At 37.5% G+C, this 24,866-nt stretch overlaps 1 protein-coding gene across 3 annotated transcripts in view; it reads right to left on the reverse strand.

Annotated features, from left to right (window-relative positions):
• Positions 1-24,866, reverse strand: part of LOC148415550 (syntaxin-1A-like) — a 53,438-nt gene that overhangs the window by 6,932 nt on the left and 21,640 nt on the right. For all 3 annotated transcript variants that reach the window (XM_088428400.1, XM_088428403.1, XM_088428401.1), the window contains exons 3-6: positions 20,145-20,244; positions 5,525-5,599; positions 5,283-5,356; positions 4,272-4,380 (exon numbers count right to left, since the gene is read on the reverse strand). In XM_088428400.1, the coding sequence (XP_088284526.1) occupies positions 4,272-4,380; positions 5,283-5,356; positions 5,525-5,599; positions 20,145-20,244 (358 nt within the window). The remainder of the gene's footprint in view (positions 1-4,271; positions 4,381-5,282; positions 5,357-5,524; positions 5,600-20,144; positions 20,245-24,866) is intronic.

The following is a 24,866-nucleotide window of genomic DNA, read 5'->3' on the forward strand; positions in this document are numbered from 1 at the left end:
ATAGATAGATAACGTTAGCTAGCTCGCTCGCTAGCAACAATGTAGCATGAGCTTGATAGCTAGCAAGATAGATAGATAGATTCGAATGATCAGGATCATCATCGGGTTTCTGCTGAACTTGCTGATGAGCTGATCATTTGCATCAGGTGTCTCGGGGAAAGAAACCTGGAAAACCTGCAGGACAGCGGCCCTCGAGGACCGAGTTTGGAGATGCCTGCTTTAAGACATAGCCATTAACTGGTCTCTATACCGCCACCTTCTGTTATGAGGTGAAACACAAGTCAACAAAGACATTTCTGTTCCTTGCGACGGAGGGAGGGGACCTACCAGGTCTACTTAACAGAATGTTTAAAAAATCTGAGTAAAAACAATATAACAAATCCTATTAAAATGCATCTCAAAAACTGTAATTTTAATGGTTTTATATGGTCCAAAATTTGGACAATGATTATTTTTGTACACAAAATCTCACACGTCCAGCTGCAAACACATAGGAATGTCAGAATCGTTGCATTTTGAATTTTTTTTTCCTTTTCAATCATCTGCTGGAATTTTCAGCTCCCTTGTGGTATTTTCCCATTGATTATCAAAGAATTTTCCATCATTTGTGACAAGAGAGTGCGAGAAAGTCTTCAAACGCATCATCAGCTCGTGCGTACCAGCTGACTTTGCACATTCCAAAAGCATGCCAGTGAAGTCGATGCACCTCACAGTCCTTAATGGCCCTCCGCAGACGTGTCCTCTTTTCCGTTTGCGAATTAGCTCTTAGCTCAGCTACATTCAGGTCTTCTCCTGGGCGCAATTGTGAGAAAACTAGTCGAGGCCAGTCAGCATCAGACGCCTCCTCTGTCACCCCTACACACACTTACGTTTAAACTGGAGTAGAAAGACACTCAGAACCAGAGAGATATAAACTATTATCCATCCATCCATCTTCTAGAGCCGCTTATCCCCACAGGGGTCGCAGGTTTGCTGGCGCCTATCTCAGCTGGCTTGGGGAAGTAGGCGGGGGACACCCCGAATTGGTTGCCAGCCAATCGCAGGGCACACAGAGACCAACAACCGTTCTCACAGCTAAGGACAATTTATTATGTCCAATTCACCTGCCGTGCATGTTTTGGGAGTGCGGGAGGAAGCCGGAGTACCCGGAGAGAACCCACGCGGGCTCGGGGAGAACATGCAAACTTCACACAGGAAGGCTGGGTGGATTTGAACCGGGAGGAGGCGGACGTGCTATTCACTGCGCCGCCACCCGCAAACTATTTAATGCTTACCATTTTCAGAGCCTCCTTTAGCCCAAACCTTGAAAAAAAAATTGGAAGAAATAAAGACTCCTTAAAAATGCTTGTAAATGCACAAATATGCTGTTGAGATTTTTTTCTTTGATAATATTTCTTGCCCTGTTTATTTTAATTTATTTATTTACTTTCATTCTATACCATCATGAAATGTTTTATTTAATTTGGGTTTTGCTTTTGTTATTTTAATTTGAAAAATTCATATTTTTTTAACGGAATTTCAAATTTTCACCCTTTTGTTAAATACAATGTATGTGAAATATAATGTAAGGACTTTTATTTTTACTACATTTTAATTATTGTTGATGTGTGAAATATTTTTTGGTGATTTTTATTTTTTGAGGGAGTGTTAAACCTTTTTCACTTTTACACATAATTCATCTGAAATATTTTGTATTATAGATGACAAATACGATTTTTATTTTTAAAAATATTGTCCGTTGTCTTATCACTTCCTTTTTCACATTTTTTTTTTAAATTATTACAATGCAAATACAATGCAAAGTGAATGGTCAATTTTTCATCCTTTTCATCCTTTTTTTTTTTTAATTAAAATTTATATACAGTATTTTCAGTTCTAAATATTACCGTGACTGGTACTAGAGTAACTAATATATTTTTGTAATGTTTCTTTTTGAATTAATAATTCAAAAATGATTATTCCGTGACATTTTCTTAATTTCTTTTGACTCTCTTGCCTCTTATGATTATTGTCATTTTACCCAATGTATTTATTGATTTATTTCAATTTTTTTATGAGTTTTATTTACTACTGAGTTTGCATGATATTACTGACATTTTAGACCTTTTCCATTTCTGATGTTTACAAAAATAAGACTTTTTTTCTCTACCTGTATTTGCCTTTTTTTTTTTTTTGGTCCAACCATATACGGCTATACCCCGAATAAAGTTCTTTGAGGCGGTAATGAACCTTGCATGTCATTGCCATTTCCACATCAGGAGGGTCACAGCTTGAGTTGAAGGACGAAGCAAGTGAGTCACGACCAGTCGCGACCGCACACACGCACGCACGCACGCGTGGCCTTTATTAGGCCATCTCTCCTCGCCATCGCCCTGTTCCTCACCTTTAATCTTAATCTTTGTCACATCACTCAGAGGGGTAAACAAAAATCAAATTGCGCCACACTCCAATACGCATATACACAGGAAGGCACTTCCGCCAGCCAATATCCACTCGGAATTCCTCTTAAAACCCCACAAAGGCTTTGAGGGAGGCTTTTATTTGTTGCCATGGCGACCCGTAACCCGCGCAAGCAAATGCCGAGCCTTGCGGGACCGGCTCCGTCCGTTATCGTTGATGCATTATTTAAAAATTCATCTTATATTGCTAGCGCTCGAAATGATTAGCCTGCTTTTTCATTTTCACGATGATTCAAGCGTGAGTCTCTTCAAAAGTGCAAGACGCTAACTGCTCATTTTTATTAGGGTCACAGGTGAGCGGGAGGGAGTCTCTACCAGTTGCCTTTGAGTGAGGTGAAGGATGGATGCGTCCTGAACTGGAAATAGGGGAAACAGCGGGTATTTCAATAGGACCATCTGACAATAGAAACTTCCAGGTGCGATCTTCACACCCACATGCTGTGGAAACAAATCTACAGAAACAATCAAACAATAAACCACCTTTCTTTAGGAGTGCAAAATCCCGAGATTTCCAAATCTTTTGATGGGAATGAATGAATGGGATTTGAATGGATTTTTCCTTCCTTTCTTACCTGCTTCCCCCAAAAGATTCACTCATCCATCCATCCATTCAGTCATCATTCCTTCCTTCAGATCCATCATCCATCCATCCATCATCCATCAATCCTTTCTACCTCTAGATCATCCATCCCTCCATCCATCCATCGAGCCAGCCAGCCATCATTCCTTCCTTCATTTCTTCCTCAAATGCTTCCTCCCAACAGATTCACTCATCCATCCATCCATCCATCCATCCATCCATCCATCATTCCTTCCTTCAGATCCATCCATCCATCCATCCATCCATCCATCATCCATCCATCCATCCATCATCCATCAATCCTTTCTACCTCTAGATCATCCATTCCTCCATCCATCCATCGAGCCAGCCAGCCATCATTCCTTCCTTCATTTCTTCCTCAAATGCTTCCTCCCAACAGATTCACTCATCCATCCATCCATCCATCCATCCATCCATCCATCATTCCTTCCTTCAGATCCACCATCCATCGATGGATCCATCCATCATCCATGCATCCTTCATTCTTTCCTTACCTGCTTCCTGCCAACAGATTCACTCATCCATCATCCATCCATCCATCCATCCTCCCTTCCTTTTCTACTCCCTTCCATCAGATCCACTCATGCAACATCCACCATCCTTCCTTCAATCAGATCCATCTATCCAGCCATAGACCGCAAACAATTTAACAGTTTGTGCATTAACGTTATATCAACTTTTAGTGCGGTTCAAATATCTGCCCTGCAGCGCAAACAATGAACTTTAGATGTTCCTGTTCAAAAGTCTTCCCCCAGTGTTTTCAAATTCCCATCTCCCCTGACGTTTCCATTCCGTCCGCGTGTCTAATCCCTCCCTTTACGACAGGTGAGCTAAACGAAGGTCCCCCGTGGCTCCACAAGCTGACAAATCGAATCAGATGGATCGGCCGGTTCTCTTGGGGGGAAGCGGGGCGGGCAGATCCACGCGCGCCTTACTCCACCACGTAATCATTCCGTCGACCTTGTTTTGACAACGTGCCGTCTTCGCGGGATAACAGGTGGCGCTCACACATTTGAACCTGGCTGCTCCACATTGGCAGATGGCACCAAATCATGTTTACCGCTCCCACATGCGGGGCTCGGGTGTCTCTACGTGCTAGTGTTTTCCTGTCTATATTGATTTTCAAACCTGAATATTTGCAAAACGAACGCCCCGCCCCCTCTTAATTTAATCAAATAACGCCACATGGGCCCGAAAAGTTCTCTACTCACTGATCTCCAGCTGCCTCTGAATGCGTCCCTTGCAGCGCTCCCTGTAGTCCGACTGGGTGGTGTTGTACTCGGACATCACCTCCACAAATTTGCGGGACAATGTGGAGTGCTGGGATAACACAGAGGGACTTGTTTACCAATATTTCATTTCTTGTATCTCCCCCCATAAAAATCAGTAACATAACCAAGTGGTTCTCAAACTTTTTTAAATGATGTAAACCCTGTGATCTTTTTTTTTTTTAGTACACTCTAAACAAAGCACTTTTACATTTAAAACTAAATGATGTGCCAGCTGGTTCTGATTTAAAACAACAACAGGTAACATATTCTGAAACATAATTAGCTTTTTTTTTCTGGCTCATCTGCCAGTAAATTTTGTAACAAATGACATAGCACAGCTGCATAAAACTTAAAGAAAATAAAGCATTTAATGTTTTGTGGCACTAACAGAAATACATGCTTAATGTTCCAATTGATGTGCTCTCGTTTTGAAAAGAGACATTTCTCATTCATCGCATTAGGAAGTATTGACTTGCTAATACTTGCAGAAACGTTGTTAAAATCTCATGTACCCCCTGAAGTCTCTTCACGTACCCCCAGGGGTATTATTACCCCCACCTGAGATAGATACACTGATAAAGCCCATATTAATTGACAATATTAGAATGACAATATGAGTATGATTTTGCACAAATGCCTTGTTTTGAAAGTCTTTGATGATGATCTTCTCTAAGTCAAGACACCCGTGGAAATGACTTTTTCTTTTATTAATGACATCATTATGATAGTGATTGTGTGTCTGTGTTTGTTTTCACCGGTCTTAAATTTACAGCAATATTTCACTATATATAACGTAAAGTTTTTTTTTTCTTATCCCCCTTTCATTTAAAATGCTCAACTAAAGTAGCATCAGGTGATTAAGTCTTTCCCCCAATGTTCAATCGTTTTCAGAAATTAAAGAAAACAATAACAGTATGATCATGTCATAAATACTGTATTGTAAATACTAACCTGTGTCTTGCGTATCCTCAAATCGGCTGACGACCTGTTCTGACTTTCTTCTTGCTCAATAGTGTGCTGAATGCCTGGAACACATGAGATGTGTGTGTGTGTGTGTGTGTGTGTATATACAGTATATATATATATATATATATATATATATATATATATATATATATATATATATATATATATATATATATATATATATATATATATATATATATATATATATATATATGAATTGAGCTCACTTTTTAACTTGGAGCGCACTTTGTTGGCCAGTTTCTTGATGTCTGCCATTAGATCCTCCAGTTCGGCCTTTGTTTCTGGTGAGAATCGAAAAAGAAGACACACCATGGTAACGCTTCCAAAATCCAAAAAGCGGAACTAACAACAGGCTCACAAGCTTGAACTTAATAAAGGAAAACAAAATGCTTGGCCCCCCCCTGCTGTCTTCTTTTCTCATTACATTTTGCCGATCACCTTCAACAAGTTTAGAAGGTTACTTAACTCATTCAATCCCAAAGACTAATTTTAACGTTTATTTTTGTAATCGTCCAGACAAAGAAAATATATAGTACCGGGAATTAATAAGAGTTTGTTTTGCCAAAATATAGGGTCCAAAAATGGGTGTTCCTCAGCTGGGTAATAAAGTACCAAAGTAATTGATTACCGTAATTTTAGTGACCTAAATAATCAATTACCAGTGCTTAATTACTCATTACTTAATCTATCGCCTTAGCGCTTCAATACTTAAAGTAATCTGCTACCTTAATAGTTCACCAAATATAATTAATTATTTTTGTACTTAATTACTGAAAGTACCAAGTATTACCTCATTTAACAATAGGGAGTTTTGGAACCTTTTTTTAGCCAAAAAATTGAAAAAGTTTAAGTACCTGGGTTTGAATGTCTAGAGTCTTAAAAAAAAGACAAAAAGGCCGCTACATCAATCAGTTGAAAAATTGTGTCTTATAGCTAAAAAAAAGAAATAAAAATCAGCATATTAGAGATAATAAAACACTAAACTACTATTTTCAATCAGGTAGAAAACGGTGGTCTAAAAATGACTTTTCTATGTGTTTAATGAATCCGTCTCTATAAACCACAATACATTTCCTTTTTTTTTTTTCTAACAATATTCTCATTTATTGATGTTTGAACACTTGGCTTAACTTTCAAAGCACTAATGGATTTGCCATGCAATACATAATAACTGAAAAAAAAAAGAACTAATTTATGTTTTGACGTAACGATCTTATAACGGCACAACACACACTAGCATCATTTCCCCAGCCGACTGTTCTACCTCATTTAAGCCTCCTCTCCATTGTGGAACTTTAGGCGAACAAAAAAAGAATCGCACCTGCCTTCTGTTTTTAGGAGTGCGGCGTCCATTTTAAATGAAAAGCGAGGAATAATGACAAGTGACACAAAGAATGCGGGGTATAAAATTTGCTGTTCATTTGAGGGCAAACACCCACCACAAAGACATGAAACATTCAGCTGTATATTAATCAGACCACATTTTCAAAAACAACCGTCAGATTACTCAGAATGTTAACCACAAGCAGCGCCTCCAATTAAACATAAAGGTAACGTTTATTTTTGCAGGAGGGAGAAAAATAATGACTCACTCATACACACATCTGCACACAAAAACGACTCCAGAGTATTAATTGCCATTTTTAAGAAAGCAATTTATCATTTTGATGACAAAAAAAAGAGCCTCATCTCCATATCTTAATGAGTCGCAGGAAACCAGTAAACATTAAAGATGACCTTTACAAGTTACTCAAGTTGCACAATTTGAACCGAAAAAAAAAGGCAGACATTTTCTCATGGTCAATCATTTACGTCTTCCAATCAGCCAAAGGTTTAACTCGCACAAGCAGACGCCTTCAAAAACCACCTTGTGGTTCAGTCGAGACCCTAGTGTTACCGTAAACGGATGGAATTGTCTGGCACCTTTCAAAAAGGTCCGTAAGACACTTTACAATAATAGGGGACTGACAAGTAGAAGCTATGAGAAAAAAGGAAAAAAAAATAAGGCTATATTAGACTTGTGTTAGAGTGATCAATAATAGAGACAGGTGACAAAGAATACAATCTGAGTCAAAACAATTGCTCTTCTGCAGAGACCTGGGCATTAGCTAAGTCTAACCCAGGGGTGACCAAATGCCATCTTACATGTTTTTCAAGATTACATCCTCCAACACACCTGATTCAAATGATCAGCTAATCAGCAGTTTTAGCGGAAGATGATAAGGATCCTGATCAGTTGAATCAGGTGTGTCGGGGGATTGAAAAGCCAAAAATTTGTAGGCTAGCCTCCTCAGGGATGGGATTTGGACACTCTAGGTCTAACCTGTTCTTGAAGAGAAAAAAATCTTCCACACGTTTCACAATCCGCATTAGTCACATCCTGTTTTGCATTTGTGTGTTTACATTTCTCTTTATGTATGCTGAGAACAGAAATTACAAATTAGAACACAAGAACACCATTTACGAATAAATTGTTTCATGTTCCAATTGATCTGCTCTTAATTCAAAAAGAAAACTTTCCTGTTCCTGCGTGCTTTTGCAAACACACACACACACATATATATATATATATATATATATATATATATATATATATATATATATATATATATATATATATATATATATATATATATATATATATATATATATATGGTTTTTAATTTTTTTTTTTAACCATTTAATTCTTGAAAAAGACACCTTGAATTGTGTTGGAATTTTACAACGAACAACAATATAGTTCATAATTAAAAGGGTTGGGAACAAGCACGGAATGAATCCTAAATGAAAAATGATCAGTACAAGAAATTTTAATCTTAACAAAATGAAATAAAAAACAACATCCAATGACCAAAGCTTCCCCTTCCCCATTTAGTTTATTGTTCTATGGGAGATGTTTTTCACCTTTTCAACTCACAGACGTGTAAGGTTATGGAAGAGCGTAACCATAGAAACGCGCCTCATGAGGTCAGCAGAGCCACCGTCGCAGCTCGAATAAAAAGCGGGCGTGTGTTTCTGTGCCGGATTAGATTTCCCCCTCCCAGTTACCAAACAGAAGAGTCCAACCCGCCCCATCAAGTGTCCATCCAGCCTCGTAATTGGCCGTCGGAAAGAAAGCCAGGACCCGGGCGCTGACGAATCAGTCCAAGTGCGGGGAAAGCAAATTAGAGGGCAAAAGTGAGGAATCAATTGAGCCGCGCGCGGCTTCACACCCCGTCCCTCTCCCAGACGCCCTCGAACGGAATCTTCAGGTCACGCTTGTTAATACTGCGTTGCCGTGGCGACGCGCTCAGCCGGGCCTCTCGCCAGTTTCGGATTGTTTCCGAAGTGGCGGAAAAGAGAGGAGGGGGAGGGAGGGAGGGATGGGAGGCGCGCGGAGTGAGCAAAGGAGATGGAATTAAGTGGACTGGGGAAAAGTTTCCTGCTGGGTTCGAAAATGATGGGAGAGGCTGCTTGTCATTCTGCCGCACGCCGCAACAAACACGTTTTGATGGCAATTTCCAGCGCGGGAACGAGGGATAGGCTAACTCGCTAACAAGCGAGGCATCCTCGGATGGATTTAGCGTTAATAGGAAAAATTAAACACCAGCTTTTGGCGATTTACTTCAAAACTGTCATGCATTATTTACTGCTTATTACTGTTACATTACAATATTACTGTATTTGAAAAATCATTACGCTACTATTGCATTACTTTTATTTTAACCATAACTGAAAATATGGATTTGCCATTCTCTAAACAGTGGAAGGTTGACCTAAGGCGAAAAACGGTACAAACAATTTCATCTTTATTGTAAACCTTTAAAGACATGACAAGATATATTTCTTTTCTGTATTTTAATCCATTTATTACTTAGCTTCACAGCAGAGATAGCGATGCATTATTTATGCTTCAGGCAGAAAGTTAGTGCATTCCACAATCTCAATCTTAATATTCAAATTCGGCTAGGTGAGGGACATATGTTTCAAAAACGGACGTCTCCCATCCAGTCCCACTTGTGCAATTTACTACCATCACCTCCGGTTGGCAGAAACAGACAGGCACTACTCATCCCAGACCCTAATAAGGACAAGTGCTACCATGTACGGATGGAAGACACTCGACAACAAAAGAGGAGTAAAAATGAGAACGGAAAAAAACGAAAACAATGACTATATTGGACTTGTGTCAGAATGATCAATAAGAGAGACTGGAGACAAACAATACAGTCCTAGTCAAAAGAATCGAAACGCACTAAAGTAATGTATTATCCAAGTACTAAATTAAGAAGTTACCCTAATTCAGTACTATGATTACTTTGGTGATGTGTACTGAAGAAATTACTTTAAGCATTCAATTACTGAAGTAATCAATTACTTTAGTACCGATTTAGCTACTACAAGAGCTAATAATTACTTCAATACTTGAAATAGTGCCCACCATTCCTACACACTCAATACCAAAGAAGTATTTTCATGTATTTTTTTTAGAGTCCAGACATTTGATTCTAGGTACTTGTATACATATTTTTTTCAAGCTTTTAGCTGAAGTAGGGCCCAACCATGGCTCGTGAATTAAGAATTAAGTAATTCATGAGTTCAGTACTTCAGTAATTCATTATTTTAGGTACTAAAAGTACTAAATTTAGTTTTATTAGGCAATTAAGTAATTGATTACTTTCAGTTATATGTACAAAAGTAATTAATTACAATAAGCATTCAAGTACTTATGTATCAATAATAACTTTAGTACTAAATTACCTACTACAGTACCTAATGTAATGATTACTTCAGTAATTCGAAGTGAACCCCATTCTTACCCACTCAATACCAAAGACGTAGTTTTACTTTTTGTTAGTTTGTTGTTAAAGAGTTCCGACATTCAATTGTAGGTACTTTTTTTTTTTTTTCAAAATATCAATAAAAAAAATAGAAAAGGAAGATTGAATGTCTGGACTCTGAAAAAAACGTCAAAATGTGTTTTGGGGATTAAATGAGTAAAGACACTATATTTATGACATCATTTGCCTCCCATGAATTTGTGAGATTCACCAACATCACCTCCAGATGGCAGAAACGAGCAGACACTTCCTGTGACGACATTTAACAGGAACAATGAACACACAACTGTACTGTAACTGTACCATTTATTTTTATACTTTCAGAAATTAATGCGAGGCTGGCTGGAGCCTATCTCAGCTTCCTTGGAACAAGAGCCACTCAAAACCTGTCAGTCACACAATTCGCCGCTTCCATTACTTCGATAACGCCTTTACGCAACAATCACTTCCTTGAATCTTTTTTTTTTTTCCACTCTTACTTATGATAAATGACAAGTCAAGGCGCATAACGGCGCATGAGGTAAGTGGAGATGAGGATCAGATTTTATCAGGCTTATTGCTTCCGGAAAAACGGCATCGTGTCGCCCTTAGAGATTAGGCGAGGACGCCGTGACCCTGTTGGGATTCCTTCGCTGTCACACTCGTCAATTTGCTAGCTTAGCCGCGCGCCTTTATCTCGGTCCTTTTTGTGTTTGCCCTGCTTATTGAGCGGTCCAGAGTCCAGGCGGCGCCTTTTGAAGGCTGACCTCATCATTAGAACGCCGACAATGGAAGGTATTTGCAGTGCGACGGGTTAGGGACATAAGATCAATAAAAAAAAAAATCCTGCACTTATGGAAAAATGTAAGTTATTGAATTGGAACGATTGGTAGGAAAAAAAAAAACTCATAACCACTGACTTTAGAGCATTTTTATTTTGGAACAATGACAGCGTTTTCAAAAACCTCAGTTTAACCCTTGTGACATTATGTTACAAATTATGGAAAAGGCTTTGATTTTTTTTTATGATATCATCAAATGATCAATGGAGAAAAACACTAAGGAGATGAAATTTTCCAGCAGATGATTACAACATGTCAAGTTTCAAAATATAACGATTCTGACACCCCTATGTGATTGCAGCTGGACGTGCGAGATTTTGTGTACAAAAATTAGCATTGCTAATTAGCAAAAATTAGCAAATTTTGGATCATATAAAACCATTCTAATCACAATTTTTGAGATGCATTTTACTGCGATTTTTGCATCATTCTGTTGAGCGACGGTCAAACTATGTCACCAAACAAAAAATTTTTTGTGGACTTGTGTTTCACCTCAAGGCAGTAGGTGGCAGTAAAGACCAGCTAATTGCTATTTCTTAGTGTCATCATCACTTGTTTTGCTTATAGTTCTGTTGAGGCATCCTAAAGGAAACTCGCCCCCTACTGGCTGCTCCCTAAAAACCATTTCAAAACATATGGAAAAGACCAATTCAAAGTTTTCATCTTTTTCTTTATTTTTTTTTCATGTAAACCTCTCTGTCCTCTATCACAGTCAAATGAAATCCTGTCTCGCCTCATCCCGATTGGACGGCGAGTTTAATATTAAAAATCCAATACGTTGCGACGCTTTTTTAATCTCTATCGGATCTCTCCAGATCAAGCAGTTATTTGGCGAATCTTATTATATTTCGTTCTCCCCGGATCCAGAGGGAGTCCGGGTGGATCTGCGTGAAACCTGAGCTTACAGTAGCCATTAAGATGCTAGACGCTCGCTCGTTGCATTCACGGACTGTTGTTTAGGCCTTAGTACTCTCTTTGTTTACCCCTATTAAAATCCATTTATTCCTATTTGCCACTTCAGCATGTATAATCTCTCCTGCAGCAATTTACACACCCACATCTCAGCCCAAAATAGCCATAACATTATTATTAGCTATATTGACACAATGCTAATTGCCGCACTAGGGGAGGAGAAAGCAAAAATGTTTTAAGTCTCCCAAATTAGAAGCCGAGCGAAAACCCTCTGTGAGTTACAGGAACCAATTTCGCATTCCATAAACAAAGACTAAACTTTCAGGCAAAATACCGGCCAACTACATTCTTATATTTACCAAACATTTACGTTATCGAGAGTTGTGGGATATTTCTAATAGGGGAATTTTCTACTCTATGATTGATTCATTAAAATGTATTTATACACATTTTCTTTGTTTGTGTTCAATTATCCCTTAGATAATTAGTTAATTGATTCATAATTGATTTCTAAGAAAGAACACAATAATTTTTTATATAAAAATCTAACAATTGTCTTTGTGTTTTTTCAAATAATTGTTTCATACTTCTAATTGAATCCATGCTAAATATAAAATGTACACATGGTTAATCATTCTAACATTCACGAGTTTATATGTTACAAATAACTTATTATGTTTATACTGTATATTTTGTGGTCATATACATTTGTAGTGGTAACTCTAGGTGTATTTTATTCAGCAACTCGAACAGATCGTGTTACATCATCTGTATAATTCCCTGATTTTCTGTCGGAAAATTTTGTCACAAATGACAATGTGCATCCAATATTAAACATACCAAAATTGTGCACAATTTAGTAATAAGCCTAATGTTCCAATTATTTTGCTCTTCATTTGAAAACAAAAAATAATGCTCCTGTCATGGCATTCAAAATCATTGAGTTGGATTTGCCAATACCTGCAGAAAGAAACGCTGCTTGGAGTGCTGCAAATGGATAATTAGGTTTTCTTTATTCCAGTTGTATTGAGTAATTTACAGGAATTTATCTATTTTCTTCATACTTGTATGGTGGTTAATATGTACAGTTAATAAAGCTTTTATGGTGGCAAGAGTTTAAGCTTGGAATAAATTATTCAGTGCCGCTTCTTAAGTCAGCACAAGTAGTAATGTTTGTAAATGCTTTCAAAGGCTCAATAATAAAGGTATTTAGGATTTTTTTTTCCCTTCAACCACTCAAATTGTTCCGTGGCATCAGTTCTATCCATGCATATGTAGGTTACATTTATTAACGCCCACAAAAAATAAAAAAAATGGCATGGCCTGTCTTTGTAGCCTGTGAAGTGACGATGACACTTATTGACATAGCCATTAACTGGTCTCTACTGCCACCTTCTGTCTTGAGATGAAACAGAAGTCAAGAAAGAATTTTCTGTTTGCTGACATAGTTTGACCGCCGCTCAACGGAATGTTGCAAAAATCGCAGGAAAATTAATTTAATAAATCCTAAAATAATACATCTAAAAATTTGCGATTATAATGGTTTGATAGGGTCTAATTTTGGACAATAATTATTTTTGTACACAAAATCTCGCACGTTCAGCTGCAATCACATAGAAATATCAGAATCATTGCATTTTGAAATTTTATATATTCTAATCATCTACTGCAAATTTCAGCTCCCTGGTGTTTTTTTTCCCTATTGACACTTTTACGATACAATAAAAAAAATCAAAGGAATTTCCATAATTTGTAACATAATGCCACAAGGCTTAAGTCATTGCTTTTAAGTCCCTGGGCAAACGGTACTATATTATAGTGGCCGTAATTGAACATGACGTGTCACTGTGACTTTAAACCCCTCCTGCTGCCCGCCAAGCCGCTTTTAATGCCGACTGAAAGTGATTCACACCAGCGTTAATGACTCAGCATGTTCCCACATCCATTACATACATTAGATGTACGTATGTCAGCCTCGGTGAGTCAAAGTGACTTTGTGCGTCCTTCGTCCTCCACATGAGCGCTGCTGGCAGTGCTGCATTGGTGCATATCAAATAAATATGAACAATAAAAAGAAGAAATAAAAACATAATGGAGTGCGAATGTTATTTTCAGTCTGTTCTTCTTCTAGGAAAAAAAAAAAAGCTGTTTTGAGTCCTCTGGTGGTGACCAGAGGGCAAGAGTTTGAAAAATAATTTGTATTTCTGTTAAGGTTTCAGATGTTGGACTGCGTGAGGAGTCATTGAATGCATCTTCAGTTAACAGCGCAAGTACAGTACCGCATTCCCTCGCTACTTCATGGTTCGGTTATTTACATCGCAGTCGCATTTACATGGCCCAAATAAGTGGCTTGCAGGACTTAAAAAAAAAAAAAAAAAAAAAGAGGGGACGCCAGGATGTAACCTACATAAAACCGGGACTCGAGACTCGAGGCTCAAAATGGGTCACCTCTAGTCACACTAACTGAAACCCTCCTTTGAATTGGAAAATCCGTGTTGCCAAATCGAAAAAAAAAAAGGACTCGTATCAGCCCTCTTGGTTGCCTATGTTTATTTCAAATGCTTTGAGGGCAGAACTGTGACAATCCGAGTGGGACGTATTCGACTTCCCACCTTCATTGAATGCAGCATTTAAATCTGCGACGCGACTTGGGATAATTGTCAGTGCCTAAATAAGCTTATTATGTATTTTTGCTTTGGCCGTGTGAGGGCTTTTTGAGGACTTCAAGGCAAGCACTTATGTGGTGGAAAACATATACCGTAAATTTCTGACTATAAGCATGATTATTTGAATCCTGCAGTTTTTTTTTTCAAGACACTTGGTGGCAATCTATCTCCTGGTAAACAAAGGAAGGCAGAAGAAGGTACTACTGACATTTTGATTTTGAGTTAGAACTGCTATTTTACTCACCACCAGGGAGCCCTCTCCACTAGTAAATGCAACAGGCATGTCACTATTGTGTTGCTGCAGTATTCTAACAATGCATGTGCGTCGTATATTGAAAATATGTTGGTGCTGCTTTGATTTCTAAACGTGTGTAGCTATGTTCAATCTGTTGAAGGTATGATGTTGCTCTCACCGGCGGTTTGATTTTTTTTTTTTTTTAATCATCTTTATGCATAAATATCTGAGCTTACACCCTGCAGCAAATAGTTAAATGTTTTTCAGAGCGGTTTATAATTCGGCACCTTCATCTTGTCTGGAAAATTCTGCGTTTTTAACATGTAAAATTTATGAACGCAACTTTATATGGACAGGGAATGAACGTAACTTTTATTTTTTTAAATAACAGCATTATTGTGTAAACAGTCACTAATCACCGCTTGTTTTATGTAGAGGACACTGGGAGCACTGGCATGCTGCCTTCAGAGGGTGGGAGTTGCTCTCACCCCCAGCAACAAAAGACTGCAATTAAACCATGAAACTCCCGAGCTGTTGAGTTGATGACTCAGGAGCCACTAGTGTTTAGAAAGTGGGGGCAGCAAAATAATCGTTATTGGGAAAGTACAATGCAACGTTACAGAACAAATTCGGGTCTATTTTTACTTTACTTCGCACTTAGTGCATACACGAGAGTGTGAAAAAGATAAAGAAAACAAAAGAAGTCGAATTTTCCTCTCACATCGCCCTGTGTGAAATCCCAGAGTGTGTGTTTATTTGTGGACTCATTTTCTGGCAGGCAGCAGTTGGATTTTGGCACAGCAGACAATGTGAAATCAAGCAGGAGTCGAAATGTCCCGCGTTTGAATGTAACACAAACTTGAATTGTGTCATCGGCGCTGCAGTCGTTTGTAACAATAATTTGATCTCTATTTCTATTCGTTTTATTTCATTAATATATCATGAATGCTAATGCTAACTGCTAACACTTTGCATAACCGATGTTTTGTGTTAGCTTCATAATATTTAGATAAAGTTACACGTTGTAAACACCTGGAGTTGATAGAGATATTAGCTAATATCAACTCTCATATCAATGTTATTCTTCTTTAGCTTGTTATAAGCCAGCTAATAGTAGTTTATAGTCTTTTATCAGTTATCATCGTTATTTGAGAGAATATTTATAATCAAATGATGCGTTCTAAAGATTAGAAAAAAAGTGAAGCATACACATGCGGCGATTATTTCAATGAGCTGCTAATGTCAGCGAACTGGGCTAAGCTAACGCCTAGCTTGGAACTCTAGAAAACCATAAATATATAGCCTAATGAAAGCTAAGGCTAACAGCTAATGATAGCTTGCATAACCAGACTGTTGCGTATTAGCTTGTTAAAAGACAGGGAAGTATGGCTTTTGGTTGTACTGTGTTTAATATTTTGAAAAGTTACATGTTGTTAAATCTGTTAAGCTAACTGTTAATATTAACCTAACTCTCATGTCAATGTTATTCTTCCTTAGCTTGTGATATGCCACAGGTGTGTGGTAATAGTTAAAATAGCTGATTTGTCTAAAAATATTTGTGTAATTTTTGTGTCATTTGAACTTGTATTCCTGTTGTTTTTATTTTTATGTTTTTATTTTAGTGTTTAGGATCAAATTAAATTGAACATTCTAAACATGACAGTTATTAAAAACTAGTACTATTCCAAGATTGCCTTAAAACAATTTGCCCCTATCGCCTGTTGGAGACCAGGCATGAATGGTTATAAATTTGTTCATGGCTTTAATTTCTTCTTTTTAACCCTTGTGCAGCATTTCGACCATTTTGGGTCATTTTCTTCCACATCATTCTCACAATATTTTAGCCAAGGAATGGCACACTCCTGGGAGTGTGATTACCACATTGAAGGTGACATGTTGTTGCCATCTGGTTGAAATTTCAGCTCCCCAGTGTTTTCTTTCAGTACTTTCCCTTTGATGTGAGATTTCTTTGATACAAGATCAACAGACTGGACAAAATGCTGCACATGGGGGGGAATAAATACTGTGTTTTATTACAAATGAATGTTCTGAAAACCTTGAATTAGTTTATGCCGTTAAGGTGAATTGCTACCATAACCTCAGGAAACTGAAATACCTCCTCATGATTTACCCTGCACGTGCTACCTCTCTTCAAAGGTTGTGTGTGTGTGTGTGTTTTTTTTTAAAACCTCTCAACTCTCTCCCAAGGGAAGCTGAGTGAGAAGGGCGCTGATTCTTCTCTGGGGGCCCCCAATCATCAATGACTTTTGACCTTTGGTGGCAGAATCACATCTTCAGTCATGGTAATGAGGACGCGAGGCGGATGAGGCCAATAGTCCCCAATACTAAAAGTATACGATGCAATTAAGCGAATGAGAATGTGACTTTGGGTCATGTAACTAAAAATATAACAAGTACGTACCTAGAAATAATGACACAGGCCATGTGTGTGTATGTGTATGCATTAATTCTGTATGAGCAAATGCTTTGCAATTATCATTTCAGTCAGAGAACACTGGGGTAAGGGGGTGAAGGACGAGAACCTGGGGTCATGACGCTGAACCCAAAGTGTTGGAGGGGGGGGTACACGGGATGTACGGTAATTATGAAAGCAATTAACCATGACAGAAACGGAAGGGCTCAACACCCTACAATACCAATTATTATATTCTCATTTACCATACTGTAGTATGCACACATTGCTTTTGTGATACAACACAAGAGCTGTAATAAAAAAATGAGTGAACAAATGCACAATTTTCTTTTTTTTTCCAATTCACAACTGGACAAAGAGCACAGTGACTGGATTCTTATCCTTGTGTGGTACCACTGTATATAAGTTGACCTGTAGTTCTGAAATGGGGGTACATGAAGACCCAGCATTTTTTTTTTGTGGTATCAATGTGGAAAAAAGCCAGAACTCCACACACGAAGGTCAGAGCAGTGATTCATTTTCATGGAACTCCTCTTCTATACCATGAATGGATATAAAAAAGGCGATTTACCGCTCTAGCGAAAGCCTTCCTGTCACGAGCCCTCTTTCATGCCATTGCTTGACTTCTATTAATAAAAATGCTAAGACGCGCTGCGTTTAGCAGTGGATACGTGTCATACTTGCTCTTTTTTCTGCCTCGCTGCCCTTCTGACAGGCTGATGAGAGTAAAATTGCACATGTCAAGGTGTTATGAGACCAAATCAGCACAGCACATGCAAGTTGGCTTGAAGGCTAAAAAATGGGCAGTGCGATCAGGTCGGCCGATTTATTAAAGGTGGTTCTGGTGGCCCACCTGCACAGAGAAAGATCTGCCCGTAATGAACAATCCTGACATTTGCATTGATTGATGTGTATATATCGCTCACACACACACACACACATTGATCTGTGAGATAGCGTGTGTCGTAGGCGCGTTAAAAGGCCTCGTCTGTCTGAGTCCTGCGCCGGGAAGCAGATCGATGTCTCCTCAGGCAGGTGGGCGGTAAGAGATCAGTGGAAAAAGAAGGTCAATGAGCTTTCGGGGAGCATCCCTCATTTTAGACCAGGGGGGGGGGGGGGTCCAACTTTGAATCAATGGCCCCGTCATGAAGGAGGCGTGAGAAAAGACCAATGAGGTTGCAAGGGGGGGGTTGCAGAAATGATTGAGACTGGTTGATATAAAGAACCGGTGGGGGAGGAACAGGACAAGATGTTCCCCTTGGAGGCTCAACGGGAAATGGCATCCCGTTTTCCAAAATTCCTCGGGAAAAAAAGAGACGCTGTTTGTATCGGTTGCTGCCTAACTTTCAACAGACACCCTAGAGACAATAGAAAGCAATGAATTTTTTTTTGGGGATAGGATTGCGAGCTCAGCCACGATTGGTCGTTATCCGAGCCTTGAGCGGTGTGATGTTGTTTTTTTTTCAGTTTTTTTTTTTTTTACTCATATTTGATCAATAATTCAGTCAGCAAATTAATTATAGACTCAGTATTAACGTTTTACGACTGAAAATGCCTAAATTAGCTCCATATCCTTTTAAAGCACGGGAAATGCACTCAGAGCTATGCAACACGGCGTTGACTTAAAATGGCGGGAGTGCCGGTCTCCGGAGGCCGGTGTGGTAATGGAATCCCTCGCGGCGAAATATGATGGCGAGGAGACAATGTCAGACGAGATGATGGGAATGACAGCTGATGTCAGGCTAACGCTAGCGGCGGTGAAACGCAGGCTGAGTTTGGAATCACTTTCTAGCCGCTGTATGCTAACCATTTTGGATTGCTGGTCAAATGTTCTTCGGTATAGCTTGGGTCGTTCCCTATAGCAGGAGTTCTTAATCTAATCCGACCCGCCAAATTTGAAGAAATGATCAGTCAGGAGAAAAGTTAATATCCTGAAGTATAGCGGAGCTATCGGTGCTTTAAAATAGTGACGTTGTAAGATTAATTTCAATAAATCGTTAAATACACGGGGCTTGAATAACACTGCTGGAATGTTTTTGTTCAGTTTTTGAAATAAAAGCATGTTTTCTAGATATCCTGTATTTTTTTTTTCTCTTATGAGGTAGATCAGTGGTTCTCAAATGGGGGTACTTGAAGGAACTCCATCGGGTACTTGAAATTTGAAATAAAACAAACATGTAAATATCCTTAAAAATAATTATTGAATTCATTAAATGTTTCAGGAAAATAGAAGTTCATCAAACACATTTTATGTTCAAGAGGTTATTTAATTTCATTATTTTAAAAAGCTAGATTATCCCCCGCACTAGAATGGTTGGACCCAATTTGTCACGTGCCACCACTCGTTACCTGTCAAGTTAATGACTTATTTTTGCAAACAGACCCCTTCTGTAATCCCGAAAGAGGACGATTTATGTTTTAACATTTTTCTGTGGACATATTTATTCATAATAATTTCTTTATGAGAGCAGGTCTGACACTTTATGTTCATTATTTTTTTATGGTTAAATATTTATTAACAATTAATTTAATGGCTTATTTTCCCAAAAGAGAACGTGTTGCTTAATATTTTTCTGTGGACAAATATGTACTTAGAATTATTTCTTTATGTTGATTTTTTTTTGTGGACAAATATCAATTAATGAATGAATTTAATTCATTAAGTTATTAAGTCGTTTAATAAGTTATTTTGCGCTGAATAGGGTGTAATTGGCTGAAAAATATTTCGTAGGGGGGGCACATCATTGGAAAAAAAATTTGAGGACTTCTGTTAAATATATAATGCCCCAAGAATGCATTTTGAGAAGGTCTGAACATGGTCACGAGAAAATGAATTCATATCCAACGATACACTGCAGTATTGCTCTAAAACACCAGTTTCTGTTGATGTGAGATTTCTTCAAATAATTATTCGAAAAATGCCCCAATTGAGCCTTACTCTCGTCCGGGTTTGGCGATGCGAGGATGGCACTGTGTTTCCTTTTCACCTCCTCAACTTTTTCCGCCAGAGACTCGATGAAACCTCGGATTTCCTCCACCTGTCGCAAAAAAAACACAGAGAATAAAATTAATGAATCAAAAGATTTCGATCCGCTCCGCAGACGCCAAAGCAGGTGGAAGCATTAATTCGACAAAACTGATGTTGTCGTTATCAAATTGCGGGTAGACCGAACGTGTGTTTGTTTAAAAAAAAAAAAAAAACCTTAACAAGTGCCATGAATTACGGGAACCTTATTTTGTGTGCAAACTGAATTTGCATTTCAATCCACACCTAATTAGCTGAAAGCCCAATTATGCCATGCGATAACCAAAGCAAATAGACGCATTCCAATTAAAAATAAATAAGACTCCCACATAGTCTGATTTTTTTTTTTTTTAAGCAGCAAAAAGCTATGAAATAAATCATTCAATCCCAAAGACATATTTTTTTTTTCAAGCATGCACACATTCAAATACTGGTTCCTACTTATGTATATTTTCTTCAGAAATATTGAATGTACTAAATTATTAATAAAGTAAATGATACTGAATACTTGAGTACCTAAAATAACTGATCCAAAATATAAATTATTTTTGGCAATTAGGGACTAAAGTTATCAATTATTTAGGTAATCAAGTACTAAAGTAATTTATCAATGCAGTATTTTTTTCTTTCTATAAAGATTGTGATGAAATAGTTAATAATAGTTCTGTACTTAAGAAGCTCAAGTAATTGATTACTTTAGTACTTTAGTATTGGGAGCAATTGATTACTTTGTCTTTTAGTAGTAAATGATTACTTTGAAGTACTTTAGTACCCAAGGTAATTGATTTTTTTTTACTTAATTACCTAAAGTAATCAATTCCATAAGACTTAATAACCGAATGCGGGCGATTGCTATAGTACTTAAGTAGCCAAGTAGTAGATTATTTGAGTAATTGTTTGTTTATGTCTTTTAGTAGTACAAGATTACTTAAAGTACTTAAGTCCCCAAGGTAATTGATTAAAGTAATTCATAAAGTAATCAATTCTATAAGACTTAATGACCTATTGCGATCGATTTTTTCGTTACTTAAGTAGCTCATGTAGTAGTATAGATTATTTAAGTATTTGATTATTTTAGATAATTGGGTACAAAATTAATCAGTCACTCAATAATCAATTATTTTATATGCGTAAGGGCTACATTAAACGAATAGCTTGGTACCCTTGTAGCTAATGTAATAAATTACTTTAGTTACTTTAGTATTTTAAATAAAAAAATATTTTAGTACTCACCTGAAGTAATCATTTAATATTTAATTGACCAATGTAGGTGATCACTTTACTACTTAATTACATTGAATTAAAAAAAAAAGTATAAATAAGTACCTAGGATTGAATGTCTGGACTTAAAAAAAATGTGTATGGCTTTATATTGATTTCGTGTTTACTCGTGGACTGCCAATAACGGGTATCCACGCATTTTTACGAGGCTGGCAGTGAATATGTAAACTCACCGGCCGGCATGCCAAATAAGCCATGTTCATTTTGACAGCGAGCAAATTCCGATTTTTGACTCACGATGTCTCACAAACGGCGTCAGATGAACAACTGCTGGCGGTGGAATCATCCACAGCTCCGCAAATTCACTCTGCATTTATTATTCCATCACACAGCTGCTTCAATAAATCTGCAGCCAAATTTGCTTCATTAATACCTGCCTTTTGCTTTTTTTTTTCTTTTGCTTTCAAACTTTACGTCCATCACTTCAGTCAAGCATGTTTTTTTTTTTTTTTTTTTTAATTCCGCATTTAAGAACAGCTTCTTCTCCAAAACAAAGCAATGGGAATTATTTTACACTTTGGGTGCACTTGTCTTGTGATGTAACAAGGTCGAATAATTCCATAAATAATAATCGACTCATTTGGTGCCATTGACAACTACAGACGCCAAAGATGCATTTTTACTGGACGCCGCCGAAGAAACCAGAAACCAAAGATACATTTTAACTTGGCTGTTTGAAACATGCTTATATTTTTTTTAAACACTGTGGACATATTTTTTTTCTTTTCGAATTAAGAGCAAATCAATTATAACACGAATCCAATTTATTTTGCCTTTATTTTCTTAAGTTGTCAGTAGTGACATCATTTTCTGTCAAAAATACTATAAATAAAACAGGATTTTTGCAGGTATCATCAAATCCATTTAATTGCTTTTCAATGCTGTGACAGGAAGAGTTTAAGTTCTTTTCCAATTAAGAACAAATCAATTGGAACATTAAAATATATATCATGGAAAGAATCATGAACATCTATTGTTATTTTTTGATCCTCTAGATGGCACTCTCGCTCGAAGAAGCAAATTTAATGCAAAAAAAAAAAAGCACGAGTGGTTGATTTAATTTAATTTCACAATTGACAGAATTTTGGTTTGGTTCGTTTTATGTTACACTTTAAACATTTTAACTCATTGACACCCAAGAGACGTCAAAAAAAAAATCCCTTTTTGATCTTCTGGCAATGAATGCGTTAATAGTTGAAAGTCCGCCAGGATTAACGTGACAATATGGTGGCCGCTTTGATATGAGAACTCGTCTGATTGCTTTTGGAGTGATTGACAAGCGAATTCTCTCATCATGACATTTTCATTTCCAGATTGACAAGTGAATCGACCAATCATGACAATGCCATTCCCAGCGTGCACTCACATACAGTAACAAATTAATTTTCAGATTTTTTTTTTTTTTTTAAACCAAACAAGTCAATCAAGTCATCACGTTTCTTAGATTTTGTCCATTTTCTCTGATGTTTCCACTGCCAATATGGCCGCCTCGGGGCGGGGCAAGACACAAATCCTACGAGACGAGATGTCTCACAAGATTGAGTCCACCAGAATGAGAGCAGATTTCAAAGTTTTTCTTTTGTTTTATTTTTTGAATTGAGCTGACTGTGAGAAAATCAATTTATGTCATGTAAACCTAGACAGGAAGTCACTTTTTATTACAGCCTCATTTTTCAGCTGCAGCTGAGCGAGCTCATGTTAGCTGCGGTAATATTTTTTTGCAGCGTTTACAAATTTTGTCTGACATTCCAATATTTTACCACGTATTTCATCTTGAAAAATCAAACAATCGCCACACGGGTCATTTGAATGTGATAAGTATCAACCTGTATATTTCCTATAGGGCGATGACAGTTTAAATATTTTTTTTATTTTTATATGAATACCAAATTCTTTTTTGTTTGATAAATAATTAAAAATACACAAATATAAATGCTGCACTAAAACAATCAAATGTCAGCATGACAAAGTCTATTTTCAGTGGCCTGAATTGGCAATCGAATGTGAGTTTAGAAAAATGTTATAATTCATAACATATTAAATAACATAATAAATGTATAAAAAAATAAAAAACTAGAAAGGGTTGTCACTGTGTTTGTGACATGCTTTTCCGTGAATAATTTCCAAATAAAAGTGTCCCATAAATTTGGTGTGGTAAGGTTTATTTTGAAACAAAGGGTGGCTTTCTCACCACGTTTGGCGGCGTGTTTTACTGTCATGACGAGTATTCTCCCGTGTATTTTATTGCCTTCCCCCGTGGTATTTTAATCTCGTCGTACGAGATCTCGGATCTCTGTCGAAAAACAATTGAGATACCGTTGGTCCTTTAAATCAAGTTTCCACTTCAACTCATAAGTCAAGGTACCGCTCGATTAGTCATGTGAACATCCTGCTTTGGACATCAGCTTGGCTCTGACATCCGAACCAATCACGGCCTTTCGCTTGGCAACATGGGGCCAACATCTGGAGCGGCAGCCGGTCACATCATCTCTCACGTCAGTTCTCTTCATCACCCCCGACTTTCATCTTTCCATTCAAAATGTCTCCGCTCCACCGGAGCACCTGTTCCGCCCGGGGCCAGCCCACGTCGACGAGCGCGGTCGCTTGACGGACGGCGCGTTTGACATTTTCATTTGCGGCTCATCTTTAATGTAGCAAAGCTTTGATTAACGAGTTTCATCTGTTCAAACGCTTGTATCTCAAATGAGCTTTCTTCAATGGTGGCATTGATGTGCATTAAATTTGTTCCAACACGATGAAAAAAACAACAGCAAACATATACTGATAGCATGATTAAAATGTCTGTCTAATCTATATCGAACTTTCTACTGAGCTAGCTTGCTAGCGCCATCTATCTATCTATCTATCTATCTATCTATCTATCTATCTATCTATCTATCTATCTATCTATCTATCTATCGATAGATAGATAGATAGATAGATAGATAGATAGATAGATAGATAGATAGATAGATAGATAGATAGATAGATAGATAGATAGAGATATCATTGTCTTCAGTGCTAGCTTGTAGCTAGCTTTCTATTTATTTAGCTAGCAAGATAGATAGATAGATAGATAGATAGATAGATAGATAGATAGATAGATAGATAGATAGATAGATAGATAGATAGATAGATAGATAGATAGATAGATAGATAGCATTGTCTTCAGTGCTAGCTTGTAGCTAGCTTTCTATTTATTTTGCTAGCAAGATAGATAGATAGATAGATAGATAGATAGATAGATAGATAGATAGATAGATAGATAGATAGATAGATAGATAGATAGATAGATAGATCTATATCTCTAGATAAATATATAGATAGACAGATAGAGAGATAGATAGACAGACA

The sequence above is a fragment of the Hippichthys cyanospilos genome, chromosome 11 (genome assembly GCF_059441005.1).
Source record: "Hippichthys cyanospilos isolate Australia breed blue-spotted pipefish chromosome 11, RoL_Hcya_1.0, whole genome shotgun sequence".
Taxonomy (NCBI): Eukaryota; Metazoa; Chordata; class Actinopteri; order Syngnathiformes; family Syngnathidae; genus Hippichthys; species Hippichthys cyanospilos.